Source organism: Nicotiana tabacum, chromosome 17 (genome assembly GCF_000715075.1).
Source record: "Nicotiana tabacum cultivar K326 chromosome 17, ASM71507v2, whole genome shotgun sequence".
Lineage (NCBI taxonomy): Eukaryota > Viridiplantae > Streptophyta > Magnoliopsida > Solanales > Solanaceae > Nicotiana > Nicotiana tabacum.
In genome coordinates this window covers 136,982,120-136,999,476 of record NC_134096.1, presented here as the reverse complement: position 1 = coordinate 136,999,476, position 17,357 = coordinate 136,982,120, and the positions used below count along the sequence as shown (strand labels likewise).

The 17,357-nt window shown below is 35.6% G+C and overlaps 2 protein-coding genes across 5 annotated transcripts; one reads left to right on the top strand and one right to left on the bottom strand.

Moving 5' to 3' along the window:
• The first annotated feature begins 3,045 nt into the window (after window positions 1–3,045).
• On the top strand, window positions 3,046–4,569 carry LOC107829967 (HMG1/2-like protein). Its single transcript, XM_016657433.2, has 8 exons — window positions 3,046–3,171; window positions 3,266–3,311; window positions 3,429–3,530; window positions 3,622–3,679; window positions 3,783–3,827; window positions 3,924–4,004; window positions 4,122–4,208; window positions 4,308–4,569. Exons 2-8 carry the CDS (start codon window positions 3,274–3,276, stop codon window positions 4,323–4,325), a joined length of 429 nt encoding a protein of 142 aa, XP_016512919.1. The 5' UTR covers window positions 3,046–3,171; window positions 3,266–3,273; the 3' UTR covers window positions 4,326–4,569.
• A 746-nt stretch (window positions 4,570–5,315) lies between these two features.
• On the bottom strand, window positions 5,316–16,927 carry LOC107829965 (uncharacterized). Of its 4 annotated transcripts, none has more exons than XM_016657431.2 (25): window positions 16,815–16,927; window positions 16,645–16,717; window positions 14,206–14,336; window positions 14,008–14,092; window positions 13,809–13,862; window positions 13,499–13,590; window positions 13,311–13,414; window positions 12,791–12,863; window positions 11,750–12,152; window positions 11,053–11,376; window positions 10,767–10,961; window positions 10,348–10,443; window positions 10,198–10,261; window positions 9,680–9,804; window positions 8,916–9,162; window positions 8,651–8,802; window positions 8,441–8,562; window positions 7,868–7,991; window positions 7,716–7,774; window positions 7,379–7,472; window positions 7,107–7,296; window positions 6,646–6,747; window positions 6,228–6,343; window positions 5,890–5,949; window positions 5,316–5,745 (listed from the first exon to the last, which is right to left on the bottom strand). In XM_016657431.2, exons 2-25 carry the CDS (start codon window positions 16,690–16,692, stop codon window positions 5,641–5,643), a joined length of 3,165 nt encoding a protein of 1,054 aa, XP_016512917.2. In that variant the 5' UTR covers window positions 16,693–16,717; window positions 16,815–16,927; the 3' UTR covers window positions 5,316–5,640. The 4 variants fall into 4 exon arrangements, with proteins under 4 accessions (XP_016512917.2, XP_075091267.1, XP_075091266.1 ...); XM_075235166.1 differs by having other exon boundaries at window positions 9,680–9,801; window positions 16,815–16,897; XM_075235165.1 differs by having other exon boundaries at window positions 16,645–16,908.
• Between the last annotated feature and the right edge of the window lie 430 nt (window positions 16,928–17,357).

The window sequence follows — 17,357 nt, the reverse complement described above, 5'->3', positions numbered from 1 at the left end:
ATAAATTAAGAATCCTCCTTTCTCATTTAATAGCATTCACAATGTAGTCATAAGGGGTTTGAGAGTCTTGTTTGGGAGAATTTTTGGGGCAAGTGTTAGCTTGACACTTGTGCGTGCCTCTTTGTGAGGTTGTTCTCTCGGTATTTTATACTCTCTTTTATATAGTAAATTGATCATCTCTACTTGTGGATATATGTCAATTGACTAAACCACATTAAATACTTGTGTCTCTTTTGGTATATTTTTCTTCTGCTGTCTGATTATTGTTAGTGAAGATATACTTTGTTAGCTTCCGCATAACGCCCAATTATTTTGATCCTAACATAAATTGTATTTCAAAAAAAACTTAGAAAATTATATATCTGAATTTACAGTCAAAATTAAAAAGTTTATCTTTCGAAATTCAAACTATATCACATAAATTGGGATTGAGAAAGTAATCCATAATAATACATGTATGAAGAGGACGTCATTAGCGAGAAAATAATGATTGAAGATATAAGCTATTTTTTCATGATCATGGATTGCGGGTTTATAACAAGAATAGTCATTAAGCATATGCTTGTGTTGCTTCATCTATAAATGAGCAAACTAACAATATATATCATGTACTCCATAAGATGACTGTCACATAAAATGCAAATGTTAGAATGGATGTCCGATCATATAAAGCGAGACAAGATTAAAAATGATCAAATTCAACACATAATGAGATCCATGTGGAGATCTCATGAAGGAAGACCACACGCCAAATAAACCTTTCATCCGTTCACGAACCAAGTAAATTGCAAGAACTCCAATGACTAATGAAGGCAATGGAGTTCAGCTTAGAAGTAGAGGTGCATACAGGTCGGGTTGATTTGAATTTTTCAATTATCAAACCAAATCAATGGTGTCGGATTTTTAAATTTATAAACCAAACAAAACCAACAAAATCGAATTTTTCAATCTCGTTTTTTCTCGGGTTTTTCGGATTTTCTTTCCGGTAAAGTCTTCATAGCATAAAATATGTAACTTATGATCCAAATATTCTTAAGTCCTAGTAAAATATAACCACATATAATGTATTTTTCAAGAAACTAACATAATAACATGAGATTATTCATAGCATTATACTAAAATATTAAATAACAAAGATAAAATAAATATTGCTAATTAATAAACCATAATAAAAATTAACATAATATAATCTCGATTTTTCTCGAATTTTTCGGATTTTTGATTTTTTCCCCATAAAATCTTCATAACACAAAACGTAAAATTTGTGGTCAAAATATTTCTTTAATCCTAGCAAGACAGAACTATATAAGATATTTTTCAATAAAATAACATAAATATAAGATGAGTCATAGCATTGTACTAAAATATTTAACAATAAAGATAATAAAATCGCATAAAATAAATATTACTAATAAGCCATAATAAAAATAAATATAATTTAAAATTATGACTAATAGGTACTATATAATGAAAATAAATATAATTTAAAATTATGACTAATAGGTACTATTACTTACATGACTAACCACTAAAGGAAAAATAAGTTATACATTTTATCTAAACCATGGAAAAACTAAAAAATAGATATTCAATACTATTTTCATTCGTAGTACAATTGAATGTATTTTATTAGTATTAGTATTAATTTGATTTTGGTTTAGGATTTATTTGAGTTACTAACATTTATGGACTATAAAACTTTTTGGAGCATCCAAAACTTATAAGCCCAAGCTTGAAATAATACGTTAAAATATAAAACTATGAAAAAACCTAGAAATATTTATAAACTATACTACCATAAATATTTTTATGTATTAAATATATTTAAAACTTCTATACATATAATGTCGGGTTGATTTGATTTTGGTTTGAATTTTTTAAGTTAAAACCAAACCAAACCAAATACGATCGATTTTTTTTTCCAACACCAAATCAAATCAAAACAAATCATAGTCAAGTTTTTTTTCTCGATTTGACTCGTATTATCGGGTTGGTACGATTTGTCGGTTTTATTTGTACACCCCTATTTCCACATACAAGATGCATTATAATAGTTCTACATGTGAGTTAACACTCAATTTTTTGATGAATTACATATTTTAGTGGCAGCAATTGACTGCATTTCGAGTTAGTTGACTTCAAATATTAAAAAGAACTTGAAACGCAATAGTATTATTTTATCCGCTAACGTGATAGTGCTATTCTCTTATTTCAACTTGATCATATGACGCAAATGTGGAACGGGATATGAATTTGTTGTGTTCGGATTCTAATTTTTTTAAATTATTGTATTATAAATTAAAAATTTATGTATATTTAATAAATATTTTAAATAAATAAAATATTTAGATTAAAATTACTGAATTCGGTCGAACTCGTACCTCGACTTCGGGATCACGTTTGATGTAAAAAAGGTGTATTGCTAGTCTTACCATTACCCAATTGTAAATTCAGAATGAACTAGCATGTTAATTAAAATATTAGTTTTAGTATAAATATATTTATTGGTAGCAAAACAAGAACAACTCACGTTGTAGATAAAAATGGAAAATGAGACAATATATATATTTTTCAATTGCAAGAAGGAAAATGAATGGAAATGAGAGATTCTTTCAGCTAGTGAAATGACTAGACTAACCCTACCACTCGTGGTCTAAGCATCAATTATTCCCCTTGTCGAGATTTGTTTAATAAACCCACACCGCCCCTTTACAGAACCGTCATAATAAAAAAGGTTAACTCTGTCATTACACCACAAAACCCACCTACACGTGTGGATCAAATTACTAAAAGCCCCAGACTTACAGGATCCTGCCACGTGTCTTAATCTTTCCCTCTCAGGCCATCCAACGGCCACAATCCTCCCCCACAACAAACACAACGAAAACACAAAGCCAAGAGAAGCCAAAACAATACGAAAGAGAAGTAGCGAACAGCGCCACATCCAATAAACAGAAGCGCGCGGATCGATGACGTGGCAAAAGAATTTTCGAAATCCCGCCCAAACCAGCCCCCGGACTTCAAATTTCATTCTATGATTTGATTTTACACTGTGCAAAATTCTTTTGCAGTCCCTCACTTGAAAGCTTCTTATCTCTCGCCCCTTCGCTCACCCAATTCACTCACAACGCACCAAAGGAATATACATCTCTTTGTTTTTTCTCTCTAGAGGTAACGTAACCCTAACGACGCTGACTCGGCCGAGTTTTCACCTTTTCCGCCGGTTCAGTACCGATTCTCACCGGTTTTTGCAATTTCGTTGCAGGTTTCGTCATGAAAGGAGGTAAATCTAAGGCTGGAGCTGATTCCAAGTGAGTTTTCTTCTCTTTTCGTGTTATTGTTTCAGATCTAGGTCTTTAGGTGCTTCTATGATTGATTTTGTTGGATTAATTTTGATTATAATTTGTTTTTTTGATGAATTGTTACAGGCTCGGAGTAAGGAAGAAGGCTACCGAGACGAAGAAAGCGAAGAAAGCTGCGAAGGATCCAAACAAGCCTAAGAGGCCTCCAAGTGCCTTCTTCGTTTTCATGTACGCTTCTAATCGCTGTTCTTTTTGTTGATTTTTTCTGTTTAAACCAGCTGTATTTAATTGTGTTCCTTCTGTTTTTTGATGAATAAAGGGAGGAGTTCAGGAAGACGTACAAGGAAAAGCACCCAAACAACAAATCTGTTGCCGCTGTGAGTTATTCTTCTTAAGCAAAACCTTATTTTACGCAGTAGCCATCGGTTTTTCTGTTTACTTTTTTTTTCTTAATTAATGTTTCTATCGGTATCATTATAGGTTGGTAAAGCTGGTGGAGACGCGTGGAAAAAATTGTCAGAGGCTGTGAGTAAAATTTATGTTCAAATTGGTTATGATTTCATGATTTTCAGTAATTGAGTTGTTTACTGAACTTTGTCTGTGCTTGTTAATGTGATTTAGGAGAAAGCACCTTACCAGGCAAAGGCTGAGAAAAGAAAGGCTGAATACCAAAAGAACATGGATGCCTATAACAGAAAACAGGTTAATATTTTATCCTACTGATGTAACTAAAGAGTGAGAAGAGTGAGTGAGTGTGTGTGTGTGTGTGTTTGTTTGTGCTCAGCCTTTTGGTTTCATTTTTTTTCCGGTGCAACACAGGCTGGTGATGCTGAAGAGGATGAATCAGACAAGTCAAAGTCTGAGGTTCATGATGATGATGACGAGGACGATGATGGAAGCGAAGAGGTTTGCCTTTGCATTTATTAGTCTAATTTACTTTAGTTAAATTATTTTGGTGAATTATGGAAGACTTATTGTTGAGTTTTGTTCATATTTGTTTTGCAGGAGGAGGACGATGATTAAAAACTGAATAGCTGTTGAATTGCAGAAAATTATGGCAAAGTTGATGTAGGAATCCCTTTCAGCCCTTTCCTTGATAAATAGATGCCCTCTTTTTAAGGTTTCGTTTCTTTTTCTTTTTGTTTTTGGGGGGTTTAGTTGGGACCGGGATAAGGGTAATTTAGACGAGCTGACTTGATAGCTCGAACGGCTTATGTATTTTTATTTTGGTGGTGTTTAATGGAAAATTCAGCTACGGATTTCCTTTTGTTGGTAGTATCATATACATTTCATCTAATCCGTTTCGTGATAATGCAATGGTTTGATGGCAAATATCTTTTGTTTGCGTTTGTTATTGTATTTCTTTATGGCGTTGGGGCACGATCTTATTCTTCATGATATAACAGGTTTGCAAAAATATTTCTTACGTTTGGTCTTTAGAGAAAAAAGTGTTTTATCCTTCTGGTTCTCTTTGTTGGTTTAGGCGGTGTCTTGTTAAATTTTGTCTAGCCTTTTTGGTGAAGTGTGACTACTATTGTCTAACATGTCTGTAATCTGATAATACAGATTATCAGATTGTCTACTTTGTTTACTATTGTCTATTGTCTACTTTGTTTACTTTGTTTGAGTCTCGTTTCCATGTGCTGTCCAAATTTTTGTAGAATGGCTAAATGAATAATTGCTTCGGACTATTTGGTTGTATTATTCAGTACTCTTATATGATCTTTATTATTTAAAGGGTGAAGTTATCAGGTACGAATTAACGTGGGACAGATATTTAGTAGTATAAGTTGTCATTATAGCCACTGGAAAGTAGCATAACTGCTTTATCATTAAGATATTCCATTACTTGAGGAGTGGTACAAGGGTCTATTATTGCTTATATTGTCACTTTGTCATATTGGACGATTTCGGTAGTTTCTTCTGAGTCGACCAATCATTCATATTTGTCTTTTTTCCAATATGGCAGTGTGTAATTATCTGGGTATTAACTTGATTGTCATATGATGGTAGTTGAGCTGCAAATTTGAATATATTAATAGATTTTAAGTTTACAAATATGAACTTTCTACCCAAGCATCTATATAACTTCAAACAAGGAAACATTGTTCACCCTCCTACGTCTATAAAAGAATCATATCAAACATTGTGCATATGTATGAACATGCCCAAGGGTTTGTGATAACTATTTACATATTAAGTAGAAGGAAGAAAACAAGAAAATCTCAAACTTCCAAGCCCGTAAAAAGGAACAATAGATGATATCTGGCAACATACTCAGAATTGTAATCTAATATACAGTTTCAGCAAACACATTTTTACGTGTAGAGTGAACCAATCATGAGTTTGCTTTGTCATTTCCAGCATATCGCAACACCTCTTTAGCCATGGAAGAAAAGGATTTAGCTGTGTCCTGCATCTCAGCACTTCTTATGTTGATGCCCTGCCCATGCAATTTACAAAATTTCAGTGCCTTTTTGTTTTGCTTTTCTCTATCTTTGGATGGAGGTACTATCAATAAGTAGATAAGCCTAAATAATCAGACATAGTAGCCTTTTTAATTTATAAGTAAAGTATCCTTTAGTACCTGCAACTTCTTCAGATTTTCACTGAGCTTTGACTTTGCTGCCTCTGCAGCACTGGGTTCCTGCAATCATAGTAGGAAACTTTAATTAAATTGCGGGCTTCCATGGAGCTACTTGCATATCAAAATCTCAGTCAAATAACAAAAAGATGACGTAAAAGATGGAGGGTAAGTTTACTCTCCCGATATTTAGGAAGTAAAAGAGGACGCCAAGTGAAAAAAACTAGTATTCACTTTCAACAAGTATATTGTTTCAACTTCCCCTCTCAATTAGACAAAACAGTTTCAATTCCCTCCCTTCTTGAGCAAAATAGACTGTGAATGCAGGAAAGGATACTTACACCAGAAGTGTATCCATATCTTTTCTTAATTTGATCAACACTATCTGCCTTGTCATCTTGTGGTGCATCATTTGTCGGGGCTTTATTATTTTTTACCTTCATGTGCATAAATTTTCCTGTAAAAGAAGAACAATGATTTCTAGAAGACATTTTAAAATGGTAAGAGACTATTTTTTTTAGAATGAAAATGGTACAGAACTAGTGGTCATTCAGTACCATTATTAGCTTAGTAAAGAAGCTAGCTAAAAGACTGATGGAAAACCTTATAACTAGTGACTTGTCACACAGCATTAACATGACTCAGTAGAAAGTTGAAAGTGTTACGACACTTCTATATTATACACGTATAGACAGATATGCGTTGTGGTGCAGCTATGGAAACATGTTAATAACTATCATTTTTTCCAGTCCAACTTACCTTTCAGAGCTTGAAATGTATTTGTAATGTTCTGCTTGTTTAATGCTGCTACCATTGGATTTGACTTCTGTTTCTCTCCTGGATCTTCAATTTCAATGTCATCTTTAAAGGAAAATATAAAGTTAGCATCAGGTAGTTGTATATTTTGAAAAGCACTTAAGATCCTCTCAAAGGGAAAATAATGAGCAACTCTTTAAAGTAATGCTCTCCAGACTTTCATCAACTAAACCTTTCAGGTATTCATGAATATATAAAGTTCAGCAAGTTAAATTGTAATTCTTTAAGGTTCTTATTTGTTCACTGCTCCCTACTTCCACTTTCTTCTGCGTCTGATTTTCAGTGCAGTCTGAGAGGAGCATTATGTAGGTTCTTGCCCTTATCATGTGGTTGCAAGGTACTTCAGTTCAATGGAAGAAGTGATTGATGAAAAACGGACAACCGTTATAAGAGACAAAAAGTACCTATATCCAAGTCAGCATCCTTTTCATTGCTGCCTAACTTCTCTTCGCTTTGTGTATTTGATGGAAAGTTGGCAACTGAAAACATTGCGGACATCTCTTCAATACTTGCTCTTGCATTTTCAACTCCGGCATCAGGCACATTGTTTGCCTTGTTTCCCTTGGCATCTTTGAAAACAGATCCAAGAATTCCCTATAGTCATGAATGTAAAAGAAATTATTTAATAATGAACTAAAAGGTTTAGCTAAAATTTCAGAGTTTGGAGAACCCCAACCTTTTTCTTTTCTTTGTGGATGATGGGTGCAGGGATCTGCCCTGGTTCAACCACTAGATTTCTATCGTAAACTTGGGAAGCAAAGTCCAGGAACCTGTCATGGAGGAATATCATGCGCAGCAATACTCTGAATATACTATGGATTGCAGGCAATTCTGTATTTCTTAGAACATAATTGAATTCCCACCGGAGAGCGGGAAGTGAAGGAGGTGTGTGTGTGTGTGTGGTGGTGGTGGTGGTGGGCAACTATGTTAGACAATTCCTCCTTAGGAGTTGCAGACGGAATAAGCAAGAAGAAAGCAGGGCTGTCAAATAAAAAAAAAGATTTTGTTATCACCTGAAAGTATCATTTTGCAAGGGAACTGAGACGAAGAACATTTCTTGATCCGTGTCAACCTAGTCATATTGAAAAATTTGGAGTTCAAGTCAGAAAATAAAGGCATATAAACTTATTAGAAGTGGAAAAGGCCTAAAGTATCAGTGCTATACCACTATGAGTTCACCATTTTTTGAAGCGCATATCGAATGGTCAGCAATGGAGTTTGCCTTTGGCGGCGAAAGTATGAGGCCTCTAACTGAAGTTTCCTTTAAAAGGGACAACTCTGGGAGAGACCTGAAGTTTGAAGACTAAACTCAGCAGGATATAGATAATTTTCCCCTTGTTTCAGTGGATATAACTAGAGAAACTGAGAGAGAAAAACAAGTTAGATGCCACAGGCTTCTAGCGGGCACTCATCAGTTTACATTTAAGTGCACTTTGTCGGTTACCCAACAGGACTTCAAAAGGAAATAATAAAAATGCAAACTGATAAGCTCTCTTTGAAGAGGCAAAATCTACATGTTCCACAGCATTACATTCTTGTCCCTCAGAAGGATCTAATGGTTTAGAGATCTAGTACGCCATAGTATGCTTTTGAACTAGAACTGAAAGAAACATTTCTAAGCCAGTAAAAACCTTGTATGATCCATGACAGAATTCACCAATAGAGGATCTATTCATGATAATATTATGGAGCACAATAATTCTCATATATCTGGTCACATCACTGGAAGAGACGTCACCTAATCTCAATTTTTCCGTTGGAGAAGAGAAGCATAAGGCCAGGCTCAGGTGTCTCAAATGTTGATGCCCAGCAACACAGAGATGAATGGAACTTCTTTTTGTAGTATACTTTCTTAATACCCTGAATATAATTGTACGCAAAGAGAATACACGGTGAGATGGATTGCATGCTCGTTTTATATATGCCCACAAGACAAATTGACACTCACCTGAACAATATGCAATAAGGAATACACATACAAAGCTTTTTCAGAACAGAGCAATACTACTGGTTGCTTTGATGCACTATTATCCGAATTCCCCTTAATCATGTCTATACCATCTGAAATGCTTAATCCTCGACCGGACAGTTCTTGTCCATCTGCAGAAAAGTTAGAAAATAGGAAATACATGAATATTTGCTAATTTTAAACGTTCATGAGCAAGCTTTGCCAAGAATAGGAACAACAGATTCTATAAATTATGGTTAAGTACCCAAAATCTGCATAAATAAAGCTCTGGAGGGTTTCTTTGGATGGACCATGGAAGGGCTTAGTATGTTTCCTGTTTCTGTCTCAAGGGCCAACACTGATGAATCTTTTGTCGCTACCACTAAGATATTCTTGTCGAATCCATGCAAGCTGCACGTGTTGAACTGCATAGAGATGACACCAGCGCAGATTTCACTGGCAATATGTGTTTGATACAGCATGGTTTTGCTGTCGGAATCAATTAATACTACCTGCATACCACAAATTGTGGGACTTCAAACACTCAATCTTTTAATCTGAATGGTAGACTTGAAAAGCATCTACAGTATGTCGCACGCTCCCCTTTCTACAACCACAGGAAAACAGGTAACTGGGAGCTTTGTATTGAAGGCGCCAAACATTTTTAATTAGGGTACTTGTCAGAACCTCAGAATGACTAGAGCCTTCAAAAAAGTTCAAATCAAGCTGAAAAATGTAGTATCTAAACATACACACACACACACACATTCACACAAGCTGCTTTCAGTTAAACGCTTCGATGCTCGTCCATACAAGAGAACCTTCATATCACACCGAATTAACAATAATAGTCAACCTAAAATTCTGAGATATACAATACACATTCTGCACATAATCTTACAAACTTACTAGAGTGGCATCATTCCCAAATGATCGGGACCAACATTTATGTTGGAAGGAGAGAGGTGCAGGATAAATTGCTAGAAAACCTATTGTATAGCTGGAAGAAAAATGGAAGCAGAAGCTTACATATCCTTGGTCAGAGCCAACAGCAAAATACTTAGAATCCTGGCTGGTGCTTATAGAAAGTACAGCTCCATTAACCTTAACAAGCTTGACACTCTGGATTGGGTTGCTTCCTTTCTTTGAACCTACTGTGAATAGCATGAATAAGTCAACAGTTCATTCTTTCTGCTGATTCTGGATTCATTTGCTTACATAAAGTAAAGAAAATAGGGTATATTTACGTTTAGGAGATCAATGCAGTTATGCTCACTTTTATTTTAATTCACTTTTAATTTATCTGGTAATAAGATGATATGAGATGGGCTTAAATGGAGAAGTGAGGATTCATATAGCCGAATCAACTTATTTGAGATTGAGGTGTAGTTGTTGGCAATGTTGTAATGCAGTTATGACCCAATAAAATGAAAATTTACAGAAACGTCCACTGTAATTTTGAAAGTTACGAAATAAAGTATACACCTCAACTAATCAACAATGTCTGGTAACATTCTCACATTTTTGCTGATATTCATGCTTCATACCTTGAAAAGACAGAAAACTGGTGTCGGGGGCAAAAAACTCAGTTTTGAACTTATAGATACGTACCTGCATGACAAGTATACAGCTAAATAAGACCCTCAGAATGCAGAAAATACCTTCAATTTTGGTATATCCATAAAAGGTAGGCTTACCGTTCCACTTTGATCACCAGAGATGAGGATATGTAAGTCAGAGGTAAGACACAACGCCGTTAATGGTATACCACTTAAGGATAGGTTGTCCTCACTCTGCAGAGTTAAAGTTACAGTAAATTCGAATGGCAATAAACAGAAGAAGCTAAATGTTAACATGATTGACGGGCTCACATTATTGAATTGATTATAAATTGATAGTCCTCCTACTAACTGTTTGCATATACAACTGAAAAAACTAAGGCTGTTGAGACAACTAAGAGATACATGTTACTATCCCCGAAAACGACACCTTTGGGGCCAATCAAATATAAGTAGTGGTTCTGTTGCGACATGGTCTATCGACAACTTGAGGTTGACCAACAAGAAAGAGAAAATGCCTTTCGAGATTCCAAAATAGAAATTTCTTGCTACATTACCTGCTGAGTTAGTGAAACAATAGGAAGTGGATTTGGGCATGAGACATCCCAAAAGTTTATGGCTCCATTATCGTGTCCACTTACGAATACATTTTTGGCCTTGGAAAATTGAGTTGAATTTGGACCAGTTCCATCTTTTTGTGCCCTCTCAAATGGAAAAAGAGGTATACTATCTTTTATCAGGCTACTATAGTCCTGCAAAACCAGAAAAGGATGTCAATAATTATAGCATTGAAAAAACAATTGTAGAAGTAAAATGTATCAGATGAAGAATAAGTATGCTCACCTGATCCATGGAAAACAACATGTAGGGATTGTTTACTACAAATTTTGCAATGGTGATGCTTGAATCAACAAGTGGGAGCTTCACCCTCACTTCCCTTGGAAGTGATGGTGGTGACCTAGACTGGTACTGTAATAGGTACCTTTCAATCAAAGAATCATCATATGTGTAAATTTGGCCAGACTTTGATACCAAAAGTAACGAACTGTTAATGTTCTTTCTCAATGCAGGAAAGCTTGATATAATCTCCATGTTCAGACAAGACTCGGGAGGGTGAAGTCCCAACTTAATTGTGCGAGATTCAGTGTGCTCATTTAGTAGAACTACCTGCCAAGTGCCAAATGACAAATCGTATGACTTTGAGTGAATGCAGGCCTATTGGATGAAAATAGGAGAGTAATCCAATATAAATAACCTACTTAATGTTGTTCTAATAAAAGATGAGATGAGTGTGCAACCATCACCATTGAATTAGCCTTATTTAGTGACTATTCTTGCAAATGAAGTGAGAGAAACCTAGACTAATGCATAATTAGATGGCAACAGATTGGAAAAAGAAAACGTGGTGACCAATTTGCAACAACAAATTAACCTAAAATGAAGTGGCAGCTATACACGAGGACTGGAGTCCGAACTCTGAATTCATCAAGGAAAGCAAGAGTGACAGAATAACATAAACACATATATAAAAGAAAGTAACCTGTAGCAAATTTGCTGCTTGACAATCTGGGGAGCCCATAACATATAATCGACTTGCTTTTCCTTCTGCATAGGCCCATATTAATTTTGCTATAGGGATTTTGTCTAATTTATATCCAAGATTCAGTTTACAAATAGGGGCACTTTGAGTTCCACTAGGCACTTCCTCAAGTTCTTGATCTGTGCTTGAATTTGAAGTGGCTGGAATACTCCAGATGAATATCTCCCCGTTGCTGTATCCAACAACTAGTTTACTTCCATAAGGGCAGCACCAACACGCTGTGGTTGCTTTTTTTGTCTCGTTACCCATAGAATGCAAAGGACACCCCCCAGTTATAAAGATTGCTTTGCTCTCTCGAATTGCCCATAGTATTATAACACCATCTTTGTAAACAATAGCCACCCTGCGATAAAATCATAAACAATAATTTTTCATAAAGGTATAGTAACATAGTCCCCAACTCGTTTGAGACTGAGGCGTAGTAGGGGTAGTTGTCATTGTTGTGTAGTAACATAGTAATCGCCATATAATCATCAAAACCATAATAAACCTTGGTCTGTAAAAGCACATTCAGTTCAACATGATACAGTATGAGGACAATTCAACAGACAAAGTTATCAGTAGTGCCTCATCTCATATATGGTAAGTACAACTCGAATAGGCTCAGAAACCCCTATGTTTCACAAAATGAACTTCAGATAAAGTTACTGAACCCACTTTTTGAACATTGAGATATGCATGGCTAGTAACTTCTAGAATGTAGTGTTTCTAACAATGATAATAAGATTTTGGGTAATGCTAACTTTCTTCCCATCAGCAGTATTTCTGATACAGTAAGAGTTATGAAACCAAAGTCTCCAGCAAAGAAGAGAGGTAACTATTAATAGGAAGCTTTACCTCTTATATATTTTTTGAGGTGAAATTGATTGAAAATTGATAAATATGAATTTTATTGAATCAAAAGCAGCACTAAGCTTTTGCAAAGGATAGAGTCCCTTGATCTGGTCTTTATCAAACTGAGAAATATAGCATAAAAGTTACCTCTTACTTTCTGCAGCAGGTTGAGGCAGTATATGGGCTACAGCGTTGTCCCCTGCTACTTCATTTGATAGGCCTGAATGAGGATCATTTGTCAGGCCAACATGGGGTGGTATGTGATTGAGGACCTATGAATGGAATAGTGACTGAACCATCTGTTTAACAATTCTCTTATTATTCTTTTTTTTTTTTGGGGGTGGGGGAGGGGGAGGAACAACTTTCAAACCATCTATAAAATGTATTTCCATTGTTCCTTAATGTCAAATTTAATCCACAGTAAATGTTTCTGACTACAAATACTTCGGTACCCTAAGTCGCTAACATTTGAAACAAAAAGATCTACATTTATATGTATACTTTCATCCACGAACCCTGAACCAAGTGACGAGCATTAGTGATCACAAACAAATATGAGAATCTCTCAAGAAACTTTACTTCATGAGTAAACTGCAGTTGAATTTTAGCATGAACAACATCGAAACAACGAATAAGCAACATGTATAAAAAAGAGAATTGGTCTCACCATGCGATGCTGAAAAAGGAATGCAATATTCCATTTTCTCTATATTACAGGATGCTTTAACAACCTTCATAATTGAAACATGTCCTGATGAATCTCCAAGGAACCTGTGGACAGCACAATGAATCTCAGGCTCACATAATCTAGGCATACAAATCAGAGTATCCTAGATGTACCGTCAAAGCACTTACAGGTAGGAAGTCTGCTGTAGGATTGTAAAAGAAGTGATTTCCCGGTCGAAGTCTTGAACATTACACAAATACCTCTGCTCTACATCCCAGACCTAATGATGACCAAGTTATTAAATTATTAGTCTCACAACACAGTTATTGCCACACTCAAGCAAGTAAATATAGCTGAGAAAGTTAACCTTTTAAAGTAACAACAATAACAAACCCAGTTAATTCCCACATTTTAAAGCAACAGTGGAAAGAAAACTCCTACTTAGAAAAATAAAGTGAGAAAAGACTTTGGTACTGCTTATAGAGTATGCTAACTTGCCTCTATTCGATTATTGGAGTTAATGTTAATGAGGAGGCCTTGGTTCTCCATAAACTGCAAGACCAAAAAAATAAATTAGCATAAACTTGTAAAAAAACATTTTCATTAGAGATCAGTTTCACAAGATGCATGCTCATGATATTACACATATTTCCATGTCAATGAAGAAATTTCTTTGCAGGGTTCACAAGATCCATACCTGCAAAAGTTTGCTCGACACGGTATCTGACGATACCAGCAGAGCTTGTGTGCTATCTTTCCCAAATAATTTGATCCGTCCATCTCTGCATATTAAACACAATATTGAAATTTTCAACACCTTGAGTCATAGGCCTAAAGGGATTGGTTTTTTCCTAGCCTCACTGAAATATAGTAGTAACATTTTCGCAACACTTACTTGGTAGCAAGAGCAACAATTTTCTGAATGGAGTCATAAGCTGATAGCACAGATCCTGATGGGATGCCATAATGATAAACACAGCGGGGATTTATGTGTTCAGGTTTCAGACCATCTGAATATCCCCCAGGCTGCAACACAACGTTTAGCAATATGTAAAACTACAATACAATGCAACTATGTTTCCGTTAACCAAGTTCCTAACTTTAACTCGAGATTTGACACGATCATCTGTTTATTGTAACTCTTTGGTAATGTAAAAGATCTTCATTTGATTCATTTAATTTCACCGAGACCATGGTAGTAGTTCATATATAAGAACGTTAATCAGCAAGTAGAAGATCCTCATCTGTTTTTTTTCCCCTTAATCAAACAGGAAAAACCTAAAAAAATACACGTCACTGCTTATTACATAGTCAAGAAAATCTCAATGTGCTCCCTGCAAATGGTGCAAATGTCATCGTCGCCAATCATGACATTTTCCTTTTAGTATCTGTTAATGCAGCAAACTTTTTTGTTTTTTTAGGATTGTTATATCTATGGAACCAGAACCGTGTAATAGGAAATAATCTCGTCAACTGTAACAGTCGGCTCCTCATCATTGTTCTAAATTTTTTCCCTTTTCCGTACAACAAAAGCAAAAATTTGCTCAAAGACATAGCGTTGGCCGGATATTAGCCCCTAGATTTAAAGTCGGAAACAAAGTGCACATCTATTAGTACTTTGCCCGTTGATCCACGTGGACGAGACAACAACGCTTCCTTATTTTATCCGAATTGTTTTTTACTAATAATAAAATGTCTAAATCATCCCACGAAGTTATAGCTACTCTAATACTTTTGACTTTTTAATACAATGATACTCATATTAATTGATGTATATTTTATTAAATTTAAGAAAATAATTTAAAATGAGTAATAAATACTGTGTGTATAACTGAAAAAATAATTTATTTTCTTTTAGATATACATAAAGTGACAAGTAAAAATAAAAATCTATTTTTCATATATATGCCAAGTAAAAGTGAACGATTTTAGTATTAAAAAAAAAAAAATCTTTAATAAACTGAAGCTCCGGTGCCCTGCTCCCTCCTCCACGCGGCACCCCCCAGAAGAAGTGTTGCCAGATGTTTAGGTTTCTTAGGTTCATGGACCTCGTAATGGAATCATGGGCCGAGGGCCCACGGCCCACTTCTCTTCATTTATGGAGGTCCATATTTGCGTGTGGACTCTGGCTACATCCCCCACTCTTCACTCTTGTGCCTTTTGCGTGCTAAAGAGTGAATGTGGCAAAAATATCTGATGTAAACAAGGAATTAATTTCCTTTTTCCTTTTTCTCCGACAGATATTATGTCCCCCGACATGTGTCCTAAATTCATAGGTTTTTGTAAAATGTGAAAATAGGAGAGGTTGGTAAGTCTAACACTCCAACTAGGGCTACAAAAGGAAGCAGAATAGCGTCACTCTTAGCCTTGTTCTACGACCAGCAGTTGTATAGTTCATACTCACAAAAGATTACGTGCCTCTTTTTCCGTTATTATTGTTTCACTCCACTCTCCTACCTAAACCACAAAGACCGACCACTTAATTCAGCTTCTTCTTTTATTAAATAAAAGAAAAAAAAGTTAATCCTACAGATAAAGAAAAAAAATCTTGAAAACAACTAATTTTTGTAACAAAAATGGCACCAATTAAAAGCTTGTATGCAACATCTAGAAACCTTGTATTTAACCATATTTGAGACCCAAATAGAAACTACTGATTCCAAAAACAACATAGAGATCCCATACTACTAAAGCAACGGAACATAAATGCATTCATATCATTACAAAAAGGGTCTTTATTCACCTATAATTAATCAGATTCTTAAAAATTTCGAAGTAAAAGATTCTTTCCTCAACTTCTATAGAAGTGTCAGACACAATGGATATTGTTATTTAGAGACACTAATTTAAAATCCAAAAGTTCCTAAACTAGCAGTGTTACTCCAGAAGTTCCTGTACTTTTGCTAAATGAAGACTAATTTAAGTAGTGCAAAAAAATGATATTCTTATCTTAACAGTTAGGACCAAAAGTAAAGCCTAACATTATTGCGTGATTGCGTCATGCTTCACAACTTTCGAGATCAATCAAGTCCAACTTCAAGAGCTTCTCAACAACAGTTTGAAATTCAAAAATAATTCTTTTCTTATTAATTTAAAACACACCAATATAAAATCAACTGAGCATTGAAATTAGTGAGGAAACAGAAAACGAGAAGAGATTAGCACTATAATAAAACAAATTGGAAATGTAAAATCTCAGCAATGATCGGCAGTGACATTATATATCCATGGATTTTCTCTGAGACTCTTCAAATTTGATTTCAAAAAACTGAATCGAAATAGAAAAAGAAGATCCAGAGGTGAAGTTAAAGAGGTAATAACAGAGATCACTCACCTTCTTAACAAAAGAAGCCTTCTCGACAAGCTTCTTCAACATACTCATAAATATACACACACACACACTTGTGCTGCTCGGAAAACACAGTAAATGTAAAGATCGAAGAATAAAAATGGAGAAAGGAAGAAAAATGGGGGAGTATTTGGTGAGTGCTTAGTTAGACTTACTAGGAAGAGAAATGCCAAAAACAAGAGAGAGAGAGGAGCAAAGGGGAGACGGCAGTTGATTTTTACCGTTTCGTTTTTGTGATTGGACAAGGATAGACCGGTGTTTTTTATTTGTAAGTTTTTGTAGCTTTCCTATTCAATTAGGGACACGTGGCGGTTGATGAGGTTGATCCGAACATTGCGAGAGAGAAACGGGTTGGACGGTGCCATCGGGTACCAACTGTCTGAAATACGACAAAACAATATCCATTTCAAATTGTATACGGTTAAAACCGATCCTCGGTCGTGAAGATCGATCGATGATGGCATTTCAATCGAGGGGTACCTTCATGGAGACCCCGAGCGAATTCCGAAATGGGGGCGTCGAGCCCGGGCGTTCGAATCGACCGAGGTAATATCGGTCGATACAGGTCCCGAACATCGATGCCCGAAAGTGATCACCTAGCTCGAAATCAAGGCCGAGGTTCCGATCCGGTACCGAGCTCGAGTCGGTATCGAGTTCACAGACAAAAGCTGTTACAACCGCACCAAAGGAGAGAATCT

Coding starts and splice junctions, on each gene's coding strand:
- LOC107829967 (XM_016657433.2), top strand. CDS start 3,274: ATGAAAGGAGGTAAATCTAAGGCTGGAGCTGATTCCAA. Junction 3,312..3,428: donor AAGGCTGGAGCTGATTCCAA/GTGAGTTTTCTT, acceptor GAATTGTTACAG/GCTCGGAGTAAGGAAGAAGG. Junction 3,531..3,621: donor AGTGCCTTCTTCGTTTTCAT/GTACGCTTCTAA, acceptor TGATGAATAAAG/GGAGGAGTTCAGGAAGACGT.
- LOC107829965 (XM_016657431.2), bottom strand. CDS start 16,692: ATGAGTATGTTGAAGAAGCTTGTCGAGAAGGCTTCTTTTGTTAAGAAG. Junction 7,297..7,378: donor TCCACAAAGAAAAGAAAAAG/GTTGGGGTTCTC, acceptor TCATGACTATAG/GGAATTCTTGGATCTGTTTT. Junction 6,748..7,106: donor GGATGCTGACTTGGATATAG/GTACTTTTTGTC, acceptor TTTCCTTTAAAG/ATGACATTGAAATTGAAGAT.